We start from the raw sequence: 21188 nt of genomic DNA, 5'->3' as shown, positions 1-21188 counted from the left end.
CTGGTGAAAAGTTAGTCACAATACAGCTCTGCTAAAGTGACAAGGAAAGGGGCTTCCTGCTGAGGGCGGTTTCCTACCAAGAGCTGCTTACAGTGGGACGGGAGCCCGAGACCTGTCCCTGTTTCCTTCCCACATCTGTAAAATGGGCCCGACACACTGATGATACAGTGTTAACACGTGAAGACTAGCCTCTGCTTCAGGGCACTGCAGACTTTGCCAGAACACCTGTGAGGGAGGGGCTGGGCAGTGAAGCCACAGACAATTCAAGGCACTGCAGTGACGGTTTGGGAATTGCTTGTTCGGGTAAGACATGCATTGTCTCAGCAGCTGTGTTTGAGAAGGTGCAACCTATCTGACCCCTGGAAGAGGTGCCAACCTTTGTAGGAGTTTGGGGAGGGCTTTTATTCCCCACCTGGCATAGTGTATGCATCCATTTTACTACCTAGTAAAGAAAAGGCCTGTGTGGAAGTGTGGATCAGGGCAGCAAGCGGCCATTGAGAAGCCAGAATACCAGGGAAGCAGATTAAAGCTCCGGGCATCTCCCAAGCGGGGCTGCCATTTGAGTTGGATGGATCTGTGACTCCCGGAAGTATGGGTAGGACCCTGTGGCAGGAACAACAGGAGCAGAGAGTTCCCCTGGGATTTTGGTCCCAGTTCTGGAAGGGGGCAGAAGCCAAGTAGCCCTGCAGAGAGCAAAAGACCCTGGCAGTCTTCCTCACGCTTCTCCAGGTAGAGCATCCCAGGAAGAAACAGCATGTTGTAGTAGCTTCCCTGCCCATCAAGGGGTGGGTTGAGAAGACGTTCCATGGATCCCCGCAAACTCCCAGGGTGACGAAGTGGCAGCCTTTCTGCAGCAGAGAAGCCCCTGTCTGCCTGTCCACTGTCTCTAGAAATGCGGGTGCTCTTAGGCCCCGTAGAGCCTGTAGATCCTCCCAACGCCCCCTCCCCTATTTTTGTGGCGGTCCCTGCAGCCTGTAGAGAGGACGTGGGGAAATTTCCGCTGAAGCCTGGCATACAGATGGGTCTAGTCGGGGCACCCCAACCACAGGGGCTTCAGTTGCTCTTCAGCCCAACAAGGACACCATCTAGGTGGAAACTGGAAGGGACTGCAGCAGCCGCTGGGCTAGACTCAGACCTGCTGAGCTGGTCATCACCCCTGAGCCCTGGCCGTTAACCCTTGGCCCCGACAGCTGGGCTGTTCTCTAGGGCTTGACCTGATGGTGTAGACAAGGGGAAGCCTAGGGGTGGATGATCATGAATAAGCCCTTAGGGGCTCATATGTGCAGAAAGACTTTTATGTTCACCAGCAAGAGCCTGAGGCAGTCGGCACTGTCTTTCCCATCCTGGTCTGTGAGGTACTGACCCACTAGGCCATCAGGAGGCGATGGTCCAGCTTAGTATGAGCCCTAAAAACTGATCCTTCAGGAGATGCATCAGATGGGGTGCACAGAAAGAGGGGCTGCTCAGTGCCTATACTTGTCCCCATGCACCCCTTCCTGGGCAGTCCCCAAGGATGCCGAGTTGCCCTTGAAATACAGTGACTGGTTCATGCAGTAGCAGCATGTCCTGTGTGTTCTAAACAACCCCAGGGCGACTGCCAAACGGGTCTGGGGCCATCCAGCGGAGGTGTCCCCACAGTTGAGGGATTGGCAGGTTGACCATATGGGTCCCCTCCGTCCAAGTGAGCATATTCTGAATATGCCTCAGCTTGTGAGGACGCTGTGTCTGGCTTAACCCAAACTTTCCCTTTTTCCACTCAAACCAGGCAGTTTTTTTTCACCCATTAGGCAGTTAGAGAAACTGAATGCCCTGTATGGATGCCATCGTCGGATAGCAATCAGGGGTCATGTTCAAAGGTCATGATGTGCAAGACTGGGTAAAATAACATGGTGTGGGATGGAGGTTCCATCTCTCCTATAACTCACAAGCAGCAGGATTGGTAGAAAGGAAAAAGTGGAATATCAAAGCAGCAGATTAAATTACTAACAAGTAAAACAGCATAGCCAGGGGGACTAAGTTACCACTTCGGCTTTGATACATTTGAGCAATCAATCAGTGGGGCCTGGTACCCCATATGCCAGACTGGGGACCCCTGCCAAAGCACCCAAGACTGTAAAGGTGCAGAAATGGTGGAAACACTGGGGGTCAGCCTGCTGTGGGCTGAGAACACCAAGCCCCATCACACCTGGGACAGGTGCAGTTACTGGGATTTGCGATGGGATATCCCACAGGGATGGGTGGGTTACCTCGCACCCCTGGGTGAGGGGGAACCACTCAGCCCCCACTGGGACCCCATGGTCCTGCTGCCAGCTGGGACAGTGGGAACGCACCACACCTGGGATGGAAGGTGCGCCCTTGAGTGAGGGCAGAAGTTGGGGCCCTGGCCTGGCATCTCTGGCCCCCAGTCTATCTTCTCAAGGCTAACAGTGCGCCTCCCCTGGCCAGTGTGTGTGGTATGCACAGCCAGGTCAAGTTCCTCAACAGCCGGAGGCCACGCTCTGTTGCCCACTGGAACCGCCCTTCGGCTGCCATCTTTGTCCCGCCGTCGGCCTGCAGGACATCATAGCTCACACGGAAGCCCTGACTGCAGTCACCTAGCAAGCCTTGAATGAAGCCAACAAGGCTGTCTTTACTGAACACTGAAGTGCGTCTAACGAGGAGCGCTGTCCTCCTGGACAGGATGGCCTCGGACATTGTCCCTGCCTCACAAGGAAGAATCATCCAGACAGTGCTGTGTGTTCACACCCGATGAGTCTGCTGATGTGTCATCTTCACTCAATCACAGGAGGACACAAGTGAAAGTCCTGCGTGATCAGACCCCAGCCTAGAGGACTTCATAAACCAGCGGTTCGAACCACAGGGCTCTTGGTGGAAACAAATTTTTATGGTTTTGAGAATCATCCTGATCTGTGTCTTCTCTTGCCTGTACCTGTATTGCTGCCGAGGTCTCTGCCTGCAACGCAGTCAGATGGCCGCCTGGAGCCACCTCCAGGCTCACAAGACCCCTTGCAGACCCGCTCAGGGCACACTGCAAAAGTGAGGTCATGTGAGATTGTAAGAGCCTGTCTCAAGGGGTGGGGTGTTGGAGGAGGTCACCAGGAGGTCATGGCAGCTGGTCCACCTGCCAGGTGGACCTGAGTGATGGGAGGCTGCTCACCCTTCCCCTGTCCTTGGAAGGGACGTCCGCCACCCATTCCCAAGGTGGGAACCAGTTTCAAGGATGCAGACTTGAGAGTAAAGTGATGTTGAGACCGTCTGGGCTGAATAGTGACTGGACCCTGTTAAGGCCTCTTTATAAGCTTTTAAGATTCAGGCAGACAGGTGCAGAGATCAAGTTGTCTTGCAGGACAAGCCTCATGTGTAAGTTCCCTGCATATTAAACCCACCCCCTGCCCATCCGGAGGGTCTGCCTCTCTCCCTTTCTCGCCCTCCATGTTGTGGGGGGAGTAGGGGGCTGGCTTGTGAACCAACAGGTAATCAGAGAGAGCTTTGCATATTCAGAGTTTACACAAGAACATCTCCAGGTTTCATGGCAAAGTTTATTTTGAAATTATCTGTTTTGATCTGAAGGTGATGTTTATTATAAATTGGTATTATCTGAATCTGTAAGATTTCTGTGATTGCTCAGCACTGATCATTGGAAATGCATGGCTGAGACAAAACATGGGTTTTGTATTTTAAAGTTATTTAGTTATTTAAAACTTCCCATTCACAGCTGAGTTTGGGAAAATTTCTAATTATAAAAGCAATATTGATCAGGAAAAAAAGCATGAGTTTTTTTAGTATTTCTATTATAACCCCAAAATTGTTTTATTCCATTTTCTTCTATTTTTATATTTTCTGTTAATTTTTCCATCTTTTCTTTCTTGTCATCCTCCTTTAAATTTTTTTCCTTTTTATTCTTAATATTTTATATAAACTCACCATCATCCTTTGTTTATTCCTTTTGTTTTCCTGAACTCACCACTATTATGAATAATTTTTTAAAAAAAATATACAGATAATAGTCGCCTGATCTGGAAAATCTTTCTTCTGATTTAACTACCTTTTTTTATATTAAGTCCATTTTTATTCTTTCAAAACAAGTGGATCCTTTATAAGCTATAAAGAGAGACGCAAGGTAGATAATTTTTTCATAAGCACAGTAGTTGTACTGTTTTAAAATAAGAAGTAAGACCTTTTATTTGCCTTGGAAAGGCTCTTAGGGTAAAATTTCCTCACTGAAATTATTCATCTTTTGTTTTAAATTGAAACTTTCAAAAGTGTTCTCTTTATTCTGTTGATGTTTTATTTATTTCCAAAAATGAACCAGATAAAAGGAAAATGGTATGTGAATATGAAAACAGTTATTTTACATTATCTTGACTATTAAGATTGTGAAAATACATTTCATTCAAAACATTTTTTGTTTATGACCAAAATAAACACCATAAAGAGACAAGTAGCTTCAGCTATGCACACACAAATAATTTTCAAGGTGACATTAGAATATATTGAATTTTACTAAAGCATAAAACATGTTGTGACTACCGTTGTTGACTTTGTGATACTTTCAACTGTAAGCATAACCACACACCATAATTTGACAGAAATCTAGGTGGTAGGCAGTATTAGTTGTTAGGACCACAGTGTTGGTCTTAATAGAACTGGTCCAAGTCCTGACTTGGCCCCTGTGGTTTCATTCAAGTTATTTTACTTCTCTGGGCCTTCGATTAATTAGCAGAAAAATGAAGGTTTACAACCGAAGACTATCATAAAGACCGAAGGATTTTCTATACACAGAGTATCCAACTTAGTACCTGGTACACAGCATTCAATAAATGCTTGCTAATATTGTCACCAGGCCATTCAAATATACTTGATCAAAACAAGTAAATTTGTACAAATCACAAACAAAAGTATTTCCATGATACAAAATCAATACTACTACTGTTTACACTTAGGGCAAGTGAAAACAGCTAGGCATTTATGCTCAGACGAGGTGGTACACTAAATTATTAACGTCTCTGGATGAAATAAAATTGGAAATGGTAGGTGCTGTGTGCGACACATGCTCTTATTTTTAAAACGGAGCAAGGTTTTAAAATGTGTATTCATCTGGTCACTAGCAACAGCTTCCTCTTCAGTAGACTGAGGAGGATCACTTATTCGAGTGTTCTTTGATTGCCTGTGATGTGCCTGGCTGTGTTTACCTGCCATGCGAAAGGAAATACCTCCTTTTTACGCTCTGAATACTTTCCTTTTCCACAGACATTTCCACTGGGCCTGGGAGATGGGCAATTCTATGCATGGACAGATGGTTTGAGAAGAAAGGACTGGCATGACCATGGGAGCATTCAGAAAGAGGCTCTGCGCTCAGGTATGGAGCTCAGTGTACCCCAAGGTGCTGCTTTGCTTTGTCACTTACAGGATCTCTCATTAGTGTTTCTTCTGCACCCAGTAAGGTAGGTTTCATGGGGACATTGGAGGTCAACGCTGGGCAGAACCGAAACAATTTCAAATTTCAGAGAGAGAAAAAAATAGTGCGTAGCGTTTACAATATGAGCTGAACAGAGGTCATTCGAGTTTTAGAAATCTGCCGTGCTTTATACTTCCAGAGTGTCTTTCAATCATTTCTGGGGGTATCTTGGATTTATTCATGAGACTTGACTTGGAACACATGTTATCTTGAGCTAGATTCGCTCATTAGGGCTGTGGTGTATCCAACTGGCTGGGCCAAGGATGGAAGGAGGACCTCAGTTCTAGACACTGGCAGGTGGATCACAAGAGCCAGGGACCTGAAGTTGGCCATACCTGGGCAAATTAACAGGCAGTTCAGTGGGATCCAGAAGGTCTGTCTATGCATAGCAGATTCTAGTCTTAGGCTAGGGATAGAGGAAACATTTTACTTCTTGGAAAAGTAACAGGAAAAATTATGTCCTTCTAGAAGGACTTAGGTTGTTGGAAACAGGGGTTCACAAGGGTATAGACGTAATAACCGAGTGAAGGTAACAACCTTCACTGATGATAGGAAGTCCATATTCTATTATTCAACCAAAGGAGCTCTGTTGGGCTTTTTGTTTGTTTTTTGTTTTGTTTTTGTTTTTGTTTTGTCATGGTGAGGATATCACAGAAATTGAGAAGCTATGGTTTGGTAAAGACATCTTAGCAACACGGAAACGGTGCATCCCAGGTCAAATCAGCAGCAGAATCACGAGTAGCCACAGGCTGACGTTCTCCTGGCCAGCCTTCCTCCTGACTTCTCTCCCCAGGAAGACAGGAGTGAGATATTCAGAGAGTTATGACAGTGTGCAGGGCTTTGGGTGTTCTCAGCTCTGGATCAGGTGTGCCTGACTTAATTAGAGTCTTCCATTTTCTTCTTTCATTCCTTTCCTCCAAATAAGACTGTCCCCTACCCTCTTGCTTGTCATAAGAATGTTCCCTGTCCCTCAGAGCATCAGCCTCTTCCATATGACATCATCCCTCCAACCTTGGCATGACTCCGTGAACAGTGACAAAGGCAAGCTCCTTACCAGAATCCTTACTTTTCCAGTCCTCTGATCTTTTTCCTCTATTTGCTTGATCAGTGCTGTATTCATCCAACCATCTGTTTCTTTTTTTAACCACAAGATGTGAAAAGTTTGGGGAGATGGTCTCATAATTTAACCACAAGTTAATAATAATAATAAAAATAATAATAATTGAATAGATGTTTTGTACTAGGGGCTTTGCATATGTATTTTATTTAAATTTCACAATGACTTTGATAGATAGGTATTATAGTCCCCAATTTGTAAAAAAAAAAAAAAAGGAAAGAAAAAGAAATGAGTTCTTAAGAATTCATGAAATATTATCCAAGGTCAAACAGCCAATAATTTGTAGAGAGAGATTAAAAGGTCGTCTTATGCTCTGTTATACCCTGCCATCAGACATCGAATGATAATATTTGGGCAAAATGAAGTAATGGCCAGAGAACATATGGGAGAGAGACACACCTGGGTGCATATCCTAGCTTTTCTGTGTAAGTGGCAAGTCAGTCTGTCTGTCTGATGTTCTACTTTGCAGAATTGCTATAAGGATTGAAGATACTATAAAGTAATTGGCCAATTATTTGCACATATTATAAACTCCACCAATGATAACTGTAATTATTTTTCCATCTAAGTTACTTTCACTTGATTTGATGTGCCTATCCTTTGCTTGTGCCAATGAGTTTTGGACACAAAATCCAATACTTCACATTTATTTCTGCTACATACTACCCTTTCTGTCTCCTGGAAAAATGTACCTTTAATTTTCTCATCAGAGCTCAGCGCAAGGGAAATTGACCTACAAAGAAAATTGGTGATAAAACAGGTTTCCTAAAGTACAAATTTTGTGTGCAATTAAAATACTTTTAAATACTAGTATGTATATGATTCACTGGAAAATACATGAAAAGTGCAATAGACTATAATTTATCATTTTTTAAAAATACCATAGAATATAACCTAAATAAAATATGTACACACAAACACACATGCAGTTATAAAGTCAAAATATGATAAACATCTCTGTTCCCAAGAAGCAGGCTAAGAAAAAGGGTCATTGGTACTGTTCTGTCTCCTCCAAATCTTGAAATTTGTATTCACTCTTACTTTTCTCTGTAATTTCTTATGTCTAAACAAATATTGTTGCATTTTGCCTATGTTTGGACTTTATCTAAACATTGAATCATATAGTATGGCTTTCTTCTTTCATTCAAAATTATTTTTGAGATCCATTCTTTTTTTTTTTTTTTTTTTTTTGCTGTACGCGGGCCTCTCACTGTTGTGGCCTCCCCCATTGCGGAGCACAGGCTCCGGACGCACAGGCCCAGCGGCCATGGCTCACGAGCCCAGCCTCTCCGCGGCATGTGGGATCTTCCCAGACCGGGGCACGAACCCGTATCCCCTGCATCGGCAGGCGGACTCTCAACCACTGCGCCACCAGGGAAGCCCTGAGATCCATTCTTGTGTGTGCACTTCTCATTGATTTGTTGTAACTGTTGTTTAATTTTTTTTTATATAAACTTTTCAAATCTTTAAACTCCTAGGTTTTTAAAAACATGTATTATGACAAGGGTCTCATTGTACCATTCTATCCCCTCCCTTCACCTGAACTAAATATAAAATCATTTTTTACCAGTAAAGCAGATAACTTTCAATGAAATGGGTGAACTCCAAAATGGAAATTATAAGACTTCAAAAGATTATTTTTTCCCCACCACCATCCTCCCTCCACCCCCCCGCTTTCCCCCCTGGTGTCCATACATTTGTTCTCTACATCTGTGTCTCTATTTCTGCCTTGCAAACCAGTTCATCTGTACCATTTTTCTAGATTCCACATGATAGGCATTAACATACAATATTTGTTTTTCTCTTTCTGACTTACTTCTGTCTGTATGACAGTCACTAGGTCCATGAACGTCTCTACAAATAACCCAATTTTGTTGCTTTTTATGGCTGAGTAATATTCCATTGTATATATGTACCACATCTTCTTTATCCATTTGTCTGTCGATGGGCATTTAGGTTGCTTCTGTGACCTGGCTATTGTAAATAGTGCTGCAGTGAACATAGGGGTGCATGTGTCTTTTTGAATTATGGTTTTCTCTGGGTGTATGCCCTGTTGTTTAATTTTCCACAATGGTTTCCACTTTGTAAACATCCTGAGAGTTCCCAGGTTTGGGTTATGTATGACGCTGCTCTAAGTATTCTTGCACATGGTTCTGGGATAGAAACAATATTTTCTTAGGGTACATATTTAATAGTAGAATTTGCATGTCTGAGGAATGCACGTTTCAGTTATATTATGTAGTACATGACAAACTGTTTTTCAAAGTTGATATGCTGATTTCACTCCAATCAGTAATGGATGGAATTCCCATTGCTCTGCATCCTGTCAACACTTAATATTACTGTCTGACTTTTCATTTTTCTCAATTTTGTGGTATGAAATAATCACTTATTGTCACATAAATTTGCATATTACTAATTTTAATGTAGTTGAGCTCTTATTTATGCTTATGGGCCATTTGTACCTTCTCTTAGGTAAAAGTACTATTCATTTCTATTTCCAGTTTTTTGATTTCTTTATTTTTCTTATTGATCCACAGTGTTCTTAATTTTTTTGAATAATATCCTTCATCAGTTGTACATGGTGAAAATATCTTATCCCACATTTTGTATATTTTTTTTAAAAACTCTATATATTGCCTAATGAGTAGAAGTTCTTAATTTTGTTTTAGTCAAATTTACAAATAATTTTTAAAGGATAGGCTTAATTGCTGTTCTACATTGTCTTTTTAAGCTTGAGAATTTTACCTTTTACATTTAGGTCTTAAATGCAGCTCATCTTCATTTTTATATCATGTGAGGTAGGGGCCCAATATTTATTTAGGTTTTACCTACTTAGATATCCAATCAACAGCACCATTTATTAGAAAATGTATCTTTTCCCACATCGATCAGCAGTGTTGACTCTATTATAAAAAGTTTCCATATTTGTGTGTTCTCATTCTGGTTTCTCAGTTCTGTTCCGTGAGTGAAAAACTTTGAGCTAATGAAATAATATCTTATGTACTATATATTTATAATAATTGTTGCTATCTGATAAAGTTCATTCTGCTTTCTTTGCTTTTCTTCTTGGGAATGTTTTGCCAATCTTTGTTTTTTTTTTTGCGGTACGTGGGCCTCTCACTGTTGTGGCCTCTCCTGTTGTGGAGCACAGGCTTCGGACACACAGGCTTAGCGGCCATGGCTCACGGGCCCAGCCACTCCGTGGCATGTGGGATCTTCCCAGACCGGGGCACGAACCCATGTCCCCTTCATCGGCAGGCACACTCTCAACCACTGCGCCACCAGGGAAGCCCTGCCAATCTTAACATTAGGATTTTCTTTAAACTTTTAGATTCAACTTGTCAGACTTTATGCACAATATGCAGATACACACAGAATATTGGAATTTTAGAATTGTATTAAGTCTATTGATAAATTAGGGAATAATTTACATTTTTTCAAATATTAAATTATTCATTCCGTGGTATATCATTATATTTCTTGGTGCTTATTTGTTATCTTTAGGGGTGTGTTTGTAATTTGATTCTCAGACATTTTCAGTGTTATTCCTAGAAAACTAACATTATATGGGTATTGAGAATGTTGTTGATCTTATTGAAGTTCTGAACTATTTGTAGCTGGTATAGAGAAAGGTTAATAATTTTTAAATATAGACCTAAATTTAGCAAACATTCTAAACTCTTTTATGAATTATAATCATTTACCCATAAGTTATTTTGGATCGTTAGTGTAGGTAATCATAATATCTATAAGTAGTGACAGAGTTTAAAATTTTTTCCATCCTAGACCTTATAATTTTAGTTACTTTTACTCTGTTTCTGCACTTGCTAGGAACTCGAGTATCATGTTGTCCAGTGGGTATTGGTGGCTGCTTTTGATTTGTTATGGTTCTGACAATAGCAAATTAGATACTTGTGTTAGCATTTAATCTAGTTAATGAAAATGTACTGTACACTGTTTACTAGGCCTTCTGGATATGACTTTCTGAGAGTTTTACTTTTTTTTCACCTAAATGAATGTTGATTTTAATCAAAATTGTTTTTGTTTGCATGTATTGAAATAAGATACATTTTCTCCTTTATGTTTTTGAGTATGTTGTACCTATTGGTTTCTAATAGAAATCAAACTTTGAAATTATGGGCTAAATCTGACTTTTTATTTATTACTGGATTTAGTTTGCTACTATTTTAGCAATTTCACATCTTTACTCATGAGTGAATATTGGCCATGAATTTTTCTTTCTCATAGAATCCTTGTCAAGTTTTGGTAACAATGTATAATGATGGTTTCATAAAATAACTCGACTAATACCTCTCATCTTTCTACACTTTGTAATTGCTTGTGGTATATTAGAATTATTTATTTACTAATAGTTAATGATCATCTTGTGGGTGAAGATTTTCTGGACTGGACTTCTCTTGGAGCAAAGATTTTTCACTCCTGGTTTAAAATGTTCCTATTTATTAACACATTTATTCATAACATCCTCTTAAAGATTTTATAATGTCTGTCATGCTTAAATTTATGTTGCTTTTTCTTTCAAATTTCATTTATTTGTTTTTTTGTCATTTTTCCTTAACTTATTACACTAGGAAATTGTCAGTTTTATTAATTATGTCAAAAACCAATTTTCGACATAGTTCATCTTATCTATTGTGTTTTTCTCATTGATTTACAGTCATATTTATTACTTCTTTTCTTTGACTTTTACTATATTTTTCTAAATTAAAAAATTAGATTCATACCTCCTTAATTTCAGCCTTCTTCTGTTGTAGAATAAGCATCTAGGACTCTAAATTTCTTTCCAAGCACTGCTTTAAGTACATCACACTGGTCTGTGGTTTGATGTTTTATATTTGTTTGTTATGTTTTAATTATATTGTTTTAGTTATGTTTTCAAATGTCTGTCCTACTTAATAAACCCTGAAAATATCTTAAAAATATGAAAATCCAGAAACTACTTCCTGATGAGCTCTCAATAATCTTTATAAAAGTGTATTAGCATAATATACCAGATGCATTTTATCAAATGTCTTTGTTAGTGTTTTTATTGATGTTGTTAGTTTATGTTTTGTTTTGACAATTACATCTTTGTGGCATATTTGATAATTTTTGAAATGTCAGGTATTTTAAATAATCGTTTTTATATAAGCAGGTGGAATATAGGGGGAAAGGAGGTAGTTGAGTTATGAGGAAATGGTGAGGGTGCTTCCACCTTTGAGAAAATTGGAGAGTTGGTTTTTTCTTTTTTAAATTAATTTTTATTGGAGTTTAGTTGCTTTACAATGTTGGGTTAGTTTCTTGCTTTACAGCAAAGTGAATCTGTCATACATATACATATGTCCCCTCTTTTTTAGATTTCCTTCCCATTTAGGTCACCACAGAGCATTGAGTAGAGTTCCCTGTGCTATACAGTAGGTTCTCATTAGTTATCTATTTTATACATAGTAGTGTATATGTCAGTCCCAATCTCCCAATTCATCCACTCCCCTTCCCCCTTGGTAACCATAAGTTTGTTCTCTACATCTGTGACTGTACTTCTGCTTCGAAAATAAATTCATCTTATTTGAACTTTGCAAATAAGTTCACCTGTACCATTTTTCTAGATTCCACATATAAGTGATATTGTACGATATTTGTTTTTCTCTTTCTGACTTACTTCACTCTGTATGACAATCTCTGGGTTCATTCACGTCTCTGCAAATGGCACTATTTTGTTCCTCTTTATGGCTGAGTAATATTCCATTGTATATATGTACCACATCTTCTTTATCCATTCCTCTGTTTATGGATATTTAGGTTGCTTCCATGTCCTGGCTATTGTAAATAGTGCTGCAGTGAACATTGGGGTGCATGTATCCTTTTGAATTATGGTTTTCTCTGGATATATGCCTAGGAGTGGGATTGCTGGGTCTTATGGTAGTTCTGTTTTTAGTTTTTTAAGGAAACTCCATACTGTTCTCCATAGTGGCTGTACCAATTTACATTCCCCCCAACAGTGTAGGAGGGTTCCCTTTTCTCCACACCCTCTTCAGCATTTATTGTTTGAAAATTTTTTGATGATGACTCTTCTCACAGGTGTGAGGTGATAGCTCATTGTACTTTTGATTTGCATTTCTCTAATAATTAGTGATGTTGAGCACCTTTTCATGTATTTGTTGACCACCTGTATGTCATTTTGGAGAAATGTCTATTTAGGTCTTCTGCCCATTTTTTGATTGGGTGGTTTGGTTTTTTTGATATTGAGCTGCATGAGCTGTTTATATATTTTGAAGATTAATCCCTTATCATTTGCTTCATTTGCACATGCTTCCTCCCATTCTGAGGGTTGTGTTTTGTTTATGGTTTCCTTTGCTGTGCTAAAGCTTTTAAGTTTCATTAGGTCTCATTTGTTTATTTTTGTTTTTATTTTCATTACTCTAGGTGGTGGGTCAGAAATATCTTGCTGTGATTTATGGCAAAGAGTGTTCTGCTTGTATTTTCCTTGAAGAGTTTTATAGTATCCAGTGTTATATTTAGGTCTTTAATCCATTTTGAGTTTATTTTTGTGTATGGTGTTAAGGAGTGTTCTAATTTCATTCTTTAACATGTAGCTGTCCAGTTTTCCCAGCACCACTTATTGAAGAGCCTGTCTTTTCTGCATTATATATTCTCGCCTCCTTTGTCATAGATTAGGTGGCCATAGGTGCGTGGGTTTATCTCTGGGCTTTCTATCCTGTTCCATTGATCTATATTTCTGTTTTTGTGCCAGTACCATACTGTCTTGATTACTGTAGCTTTGTGGTATAGTCTGAAGTCAGGGAGCCTGTTCCTCCAGCTCTGTTCTTCTTTCTCAAGATTGCTTTCTCTATTTGGGGTCTTTTGTGTTTCCATATAAAGTAAACAATTTTTTGCTCTAATTCTGTGAAAAATGCCCTTGGTAATTTGACAGGGATTGCATTGAACCTGTAGATTGCTTTAGGCTGAGAAAATGGAGAGTTCTTGCATGAAAAAAAATATATCAAAGGAACAATTGAAGGATAGATTCCCAGACCTTAGGTGTAACTTAGAGTTCTTTTCTGGTATTTCTGTGCCCTTAGAGTTATAGTAAATTATAAGGATTTTTAAAAATTTGTTACAAGAATTCAAACTAATGTTTTTAAAAAAGCAGAGTTTCTATTATTTCATAATCTTTGTTTGGGGAGTAGCATTAACCAAACCAATTTACCCATAGATGAATAATATCCATCATACCATTTCAGGTTCAGGAAGGCTTCCCAGAAGAGGTAAACCAAATTTTCAAGATAAAGTCATATCCTGATACTAGATACATTTGTGCTTTCATTCAAGTAATTTTCTGAATGCTCTTTCTCATTATTTCCTATGAACCCAGTCATATTTTAGCCATTTTTTTCTAATCATATATCTTATATATGATCCCATTATATTTCATTTAGTTAGTTTCACATCATTTGAGAGTTTATTGACATTAGATTTTATCTCAACGGTTTAGCTCTCTTTTTGAGTTTTATTGTATCACAAAATTGATAAGCATGCTGTTGAACAGTCATTCAAATTATTTATAAAAGTTGAATGGAAAGAACTGAAATACAGATTTCTTTTGATATAATATGAAAGATGGTGTGTAAATTGATTTTGACTCATTATTCAGTAAGCATTGGGTATAATCATTATAGCAACTAAAGAGATATCCAGCTGACATCGCTCCATATATAAATTTTTTTAAATGCCATATATTTCTGAAATAAAGATAAACCCTGCCTATGGCATTTCCCTGAACTAGGAACCTAATAACTTCTGCTGGATGTTGAAAAGAAAATGCAATTAGTTATTATTATTATTTATTTATTTATTTATTTATTTATTTTGCGGTACACAGGCCTCAACTGTTGAGGCCTCTCCCGTTGCAGAGCACAGGCTCCGGACGCACAGGCCCAGCGGCCATGGCTCACGGGCCCAGCCGCTCCGTGGCATGTGGGACCTTCCCAGACCAGGGCACGAACCCGTGTCCCCTGCATCGGCAGGCGGACTCTCAACCACTGCACCACCAGGGAAGCCCAGAAAATGCAATTAGTATAGGTAGCTGTTTCTTAATTAATATGTGATGTTCCTGAATTCTCATAACAAATTTTTGAAGTCATCCATCCAGAGTGATGCAGGGGTGTGTGTGCATGGGCACACTTGCACATGTGATTCATGAAATCGTTAGTAAGACCCCTGATTTGTATTTGTAGAGAGTACCTATTTATAGTTTTGAAATTTTAAGTTTTTTCTTGTCCAGTCTTCTTTTTATCCTAACTCAGGGTTTCACTGTGTTTATCACTGTTTTTTTTGGATTTAAGTATGTGTGAACTCAACATGAAAAAAGCTGTTTTCAACCTTTATATTCTCTCTCTTTCTTTGAAATAGGTTATATCCTCATATAATCACAATCAATTCCTGCATCCCACTATATCCCTCAGGAATCCTGTGAAATTATATTTAACTTCTCACTGTTTCCATTTGCTTAGTTGTACTTACAGGTTTGACTAGTCAAGGCTTTTACTATCTTGTCATTTTAATAATTTGTTCATTCACTTATTTGACAAATACTTACAAATGTCACTGTATTTCAAATACTGCTCCAAAGTCTGGAAGAAAAAGATGGACAAAAACGAATTCCAGTGGCTGTGGTATAATGAGAGCATAGTTGCAGGAGCTTTCACTCCAACCATGACACCACGGTGGTCACAGTGCCATGACATGGCCTGGTTATGGACATCATGGCTATTCGAATCCTGCCCATTAATCTCTCTTATCTAAACTAATTCAGTAGCCTCTTCACTGATCTCCCTGCCCCACTGTCAGCTCTTCAAATTACAGCCAGAGCAATCTTCTAAAAATATATATCAGACCATTTCTCTCCTCTGATCCAAAGCATACAAAGCCCAGTCATCATATCCGAAATGTTCTCCAAGTCCTTTCCATAAGTATGAGATACAGCATATGATCCACCCCGGACCCAGGGCTCTGTCCTTCTCTCCTGCTGGTCGATGTGCAGTCTCTCCACTGGCCATGTTGTCCTCTTTGTTTTCCCTCAAGGATGATCAGTACGTTCCAGAACTTCTCACTTGCTGTTCCTGCTGCCTGGACCAAACACTTGTGGTCTGTATCTTCACAGCCCACCCTCCCCTTCCTTAAGGTCATGAGACAGTATATCACCTGCTTTGATATGACTGCCAATCACCCTGTTATCATAGAGCGAAAGAATCCTTTTCATTCTCTCTCCATCACTTGGCCCTACCTGATAGTTATAGCAATTATCCTTCTATCTATATGATAGAAGGATATCTATCTTTTTTTGAAGTCATCCATCCAGAGTGATGTGGGGGTATGTGTGCATGGGCACACTTGCACATGTGATTTTCCCTTTCCCCTTTAGTAACCATACGTTTGTTTTCTACATCTTTGACTCTATTTCTGTTTTGTAAATAAGTTCCTTTGTACCATTTCTTTTAGATTCCACATATAAGCGATATCATTCATGTCTCTTAAAAATAGTATCTGGCATCTTTTTTGTTACTACAAACAATGAACAATGTTTATTGTTAATAATTTAGTATAATTGATATATCTATAATGTGTTATCAGTAAATTTCATAATGAGATTTGTTGGAAGGTGGTCAACTTTGGGAATATTGCCAAAATCACATTCATTATTATTCATTAGATTCAAATGAACTTTTAATGAAATATTTTCTTTGACACTCATTGTATAGTAATGAAAATGTAAACTGGAACTGAAAAGATGGGGAGCACTCTGTTGAGATGTATCATTTACGTGGCTAATAACAGAAAAAATTTAGGTGAAACTGAAGTGAGTGACAGTTACCTAGGGAAAAATACCTTCAATATCACAATATGAAAATAGCAGTGTAGAAATATCTCAGGAGATTTGCTAAACTGCACTCAGTTTGTGTTAAAAAAAAAAGACAAAATTAACTTCTAAAAATAATTCAATCTAACCATATGTTGCAGAAGTTGAAATATCAACTACCCATGGGCAAGTGTGCATGGGATTAATTAGCCTTTTTTTTCCTCATTAGTAAAATGTGGTTTAATGATAATGCTTATTACAGAGTTATTTTAAGTGTTAATTAAATTATTTAAGTAAACTGTCTGGGCTGTAGTATATACTCAATATATGGATATCTGTAGACATGTGGACCTTGTTTTTTTATTGTACTTGGCACATATTATGCTTTTTGGAAGCTGAACATCTGTGGCAACGCTGCTTTTGAGCTAGTCTATTGGCACCATTTTTCCAACACATTTGCTCATCTCCTGTCCCTGTGTCACATTTGGTTAATTCCCACAATATTTTGAACATTTTTATTATTATTGTATTTGTTATGGTAATCTATGATCAGGGATCTCTGATGTTCCTGTTTTATTTGTTTGTGGGGCACCATGGACCACTGCACGCATACAAGACAGGGAACTTCATCAGTAAATGTTGTGTGTTCTCACTGCTCCACGGCCACCCATTCCCATCTTTCTCCCTGCCTCAGGCCTCCCTATTCCCTGAGACACAACAGTATTGAAATTAGGACAGTTAGTAACCCCACAATGGCCTCTAAGTGTTCAAGTGAAAGGAAGAGTCCCATGTCTCTTGCTCTAAGTCAAAAGGTAGAAATGATGAGGCTTAGTGAGGAAGGCATGTCAAGATCCAAGACAGGCTGAAAGCTAAGCCTCTGTGCCAAACAGTCAGCCAAGCTGTGAATGCAAAGGAGAAGTTCCTGATGGAAATGAAAAGTGCTGCTCCAGTGAACACATGAATGATAAGAAAGCGAAACAGCCATTCTGCTCATATGGAGAAAGTCCTAATGATCTAGGTAGGTGATCAAACCAGCCACAATATTCCCTTGAGTCAAAGCCTAATCGAGAGCAAGGCCCTAACTCTCTTCAATTCTGTGAAGGCTGAGAGAGGCGAGGAAGCTGCAGCAGAAAAGTTTGAAGCAATAGAGGGTGGTTCATAGGTTGAAGGACAGAAGCCATCTCCATGACATAAAAGTTCAAGGTAAAGCAGCAGGTGTTGCTGGAGAACCTGCAGCAAGTTATCCAGGAGATCCAGCTAAGATAAAGAATGAGATGACAGATTTTCAGTGTAGATGAGACAGCCTTCTGTTGGAAGAAGATGCCGTCTAGGACTTTCACAGCAAGGGAGGAGAAGTCAGCGGCTGGCTTCAGAGCTTCAGAGGACAGGCTGACTGTCTCATTAGGAGGTGATGCACCTGGTGATGTAAGTTGAACCCAGTGCTCATTTACGAATCCAAAACTCTTGGGCCCTTAAGAATTAGGCTAAATCTACTCTGTCTGTACTCTATAAGTGGAAAGACAAAGCCTGGATGACAGCACTTCTGTTTACAACATAGTTTACTGAATATTTTAAGCCTACTGTTGAGACGTACTGCCCAGAAAAAGTAGATTCAAATATTACCGTGCTTTGAGTAGGCACCTGGTCACCCAACAGCTATGACGGAGATGGACACTTTTATTTTCATGCTAGCACAACATCTACTCTGCAGCCCATGGATCAAGGAGCAATTTTGACTTTCAAGCCTTATTATTTAAGAAATACATTTTGTAAGGCTGTTGATGCCATAGATAATGATTCCTCTGTTGGATGTTAGCAAAGTCAATTGAAAATCTTCTGAAAAGGATTCATCATTCTAGATGCCATTAAGAACATTTGAGGTTCATAGGAAGAGGTCAGAATATCAACATTAACAGGAATGTGGAAGAAGTCGATTACTTTGAGGGGTTCAAGACTTCAGTGGAGGAAATGACTGCAGATGTGGTAGAAAGAGCAAGTAAACTAGAATTAGAAGTGGAGCCTGAAGAGGTGGCTGCATGGCTGCTATCTCATGGCAAAACTAATGAATGAGGAGTTGCTTCTTGTAGATGAGCAATGAAAGTGGTTTCTCAAGATGGAGTCTACTCCTGGTGAAGATGCTGTGAAAATAGTTGAAATGACAACAAAGGATTTAGGCTATGACATAAACTTAGTGGATAAAGCAGCAGCAGGGTTTGAGAGGACTGACTCCAGTTTTGAAAAAGTTCTGCTGTGGGTAAAATGCTATCCAACAGCATGTCACGCTGCAGAGAAATCGTTCATGAAAGGAAGAGTCAATGGATCTGGCAGACTCCATTGTTGTTTATTTTAAGAAACGGTCACAGCTACCGCAGCCTTCAGCAACCGCTGCCCTGACCAGTCAGCAGCCATCAACATCCAACATCAAGGCAAGACCCTCCACCAGCAAAAAGATTATGGCTCGCTGAAGGCTCAGATGATGGTTAGCATTCTTTAAAAGTAGTTTTAAAGTTCGTTCTTTGTTTTTTCAGACATAATGCTATTATACACTTAATAGTTCACAGTACAGTGTAAACATAACTTTTTTTTTTTACAACTTTATTGGAGTATAATTGCTTCATAATGGTGTATTAGTTTCTGCTTTATAACAAAGTGAATCAGTTATACATCTGTTCCCATATCTCTTCCCTCTTGCGTCTCCCTCCCTCCCACCCTCCCTATCCCACCCCTCCAGGCCATCACAAAGCACCGAGCTGATCTCCCTGTGCTATGCGGCTGCTTCCCACTGGGAAACCAAATATTTTGTGTGGTTTGCTGTACTGCGATAGTCACTTTATTTTGGTTGTCTGGAACCAAACCCACAGTATCTCTGAGGTTTGCCTGTGTTCACATAACCTTGATTCCTATGACTATGTGATTATAGATTGAATCACCTAGTCATAATTTTTCTCACACCTTCAAATCTCATCAGTTGACACAAAGTCTCAGCAAAAAACTTCCCTAGGGTGTCCGTATTTATTTATACTTCAAGTAACACTATCTTTAGGATTTCTTGTGACAGACATTTTGTGAGCATCTTCCCCAAACCTGTTTGCCTCTCAGTATTGTTTTTGTCCCTTGTCAAAAACATCTTTCCTATGGTGATAGCTGTGGTGATTCTCAATTTTTTTCTGCCTTTAAACGCCCCATATTTGGAAGGAGTCATATGAGCAGATAATGACTCCTGATGATGAAAAGGTCGGAAAATGTTCTGCTGAACCAAGATGGTGTTTGATAAGAGCTAATAAGGAAAAGATGAGAAACACGTAGTGAAGTAAAGGATTTGAATCTAAATGGATCAAGTAGACGAAGGTTACATTGATTTTTATGCCTGCCATTTATGTTTCTGAAGTCTTGTACCCGATTTGAGTCTTGCCAGTTTTAACCTTTTCCTGTACAGCTCTGAAATAAGTGTGAAGTTGTAAATCTGTGTTCCTAGCAACTTGCACTAGAAACCTCTCATGCCCCCTGTACTTAATATTTACACTTCAAAGCCATTGGTAATAGTTCTTCTAATAGTGCCTCTAATCTGGAAACTCCAAGAAGTTACATTCGCTACTTTTGCTGTGGCTTTACTTTTTAGTAGGAGTCAAAGCCATCCTTACATTAATGTTGTACAGTTTATGTACCTATGTAGCATCTATATTTTAGGAAGAAGAGTACAAGAACTAAAAGTAGGGAATACATTTTTGATGACCTAGGACTCTGTCACCATTATGGCATTAGTTGAGTTTTTGTAACATGCTAATGCTGTGATGACTGAGAGTTTCCCGTGATTTGAGGGAAATCACTAATTTGTTTGACCTCAAGTGGTCATTAAGACGTTGTATTTCAGGCACAAGGCATAGAGATTCAAGTGGTTATTTGAACATCCTCCAAAATTCATATCCAGGACCTGGCATAAATATATTAGTAATGAGTTCTGGGCCACCATGGCTCTAGGGGAAATGCATGTGCTCACCCACTGGGGAAGGAAAATGCCAGCTGGGGAGACCAATGCAGGACTTTCCAGACACTGGTTCAGAACCACGAACCCCAGTTTGACATGATGCTTTTTGTGTGAGTAGCAGTGGTTTCTGAACAGCCTTCATGCCAGATGAAAGCAGCTGTGCCTCATGATACTTCTTAGTCACAGAAACATGGTGTAAGTGGTCCTCAGGAATACTAGAAGCTCAAGTCTAGCGTTGTTTAATTGTGTTTAATTGAAGTATAGTTTACAATGTTGTGTTAGTATCAGGTGTACGGTAATTTTATATATATGTGTGTGTGTGTATATATATATATATATATATATATAAAATCAGATTCTTTTATAGGTTATTACAAAATATTGAGTATAGTTCCCTGTGCTATACAAGGTCCTTGTGGGTTATCTCTTTTATATATAGTAGTGAGTGTGTATATGTTAATTCCAAACTCCTAATTTATGCCCCCCTTTCCCCTTTGGTAACCATAAATTGGTTTTCTATATTACCCAGCCATAGAAAAGAATGAAATCATGCCATTTGCAGCAACGTGGATGGGCCTAGAGATTATCATACTAAGTGAAGTAAGCCAAAGACAAATATCATACGATATTGCTTACATATGGAATCTAAAAAAATGATACAAATGAACTTATGTACGAAACAGAAATAGACCCACAGACATAGAAAACAAACCTAGGGTTGTTTAATGTTGAAGGAAACTATCTCTGCCCAAAAGTATGTAAGAGAAAC

At 39.4% G+C, this 21188-nt stretch overlaps 1 protein-coding gene across 1 annotated transcript in view; it reads left to right on the top strand.

Moving 5' to 3' along the window:
- GALNTL6 (polypeptide N-acetylgalactosaminyltransferase like 6) overlaps positions 1–21188 on the top strand; it is a 1098474-nt gene that overhangs the window by 357033 nt on the left and 720253 nt on the right. Inside the window, exon 2 of the mRNA XM_060101558.1 lies at positions 5251–5359. Coding sequence (XP_059957541.1) covers positions 5251–5359 — 109 coding nt within the window. The remainder of the gene's footprint in view (positions 1–5250; positions 5360–21188) is intronic.

Source organism: Mesoplodon densirostris, chromosome 6 (assembly GCF_025265405.1).
Source record: "Mesoplodon densirostris isolate mMesDen1 chromosome 6, mMesDen1 primary haplotype, whole genome shotgun sequence".
NCBI classification, from domain to species: Eukaryota; Metazoa; Chordata; class Mammalia; order Artiodactyla; family Ziphiidae; genus Mesoplodon; species Mesoplodon densirostris.
The sequence above is the reverse complement of the archived record's forward strand: the minus strand, read 5'-3'. Positions and strand labels throughout refer to the sequence as shown.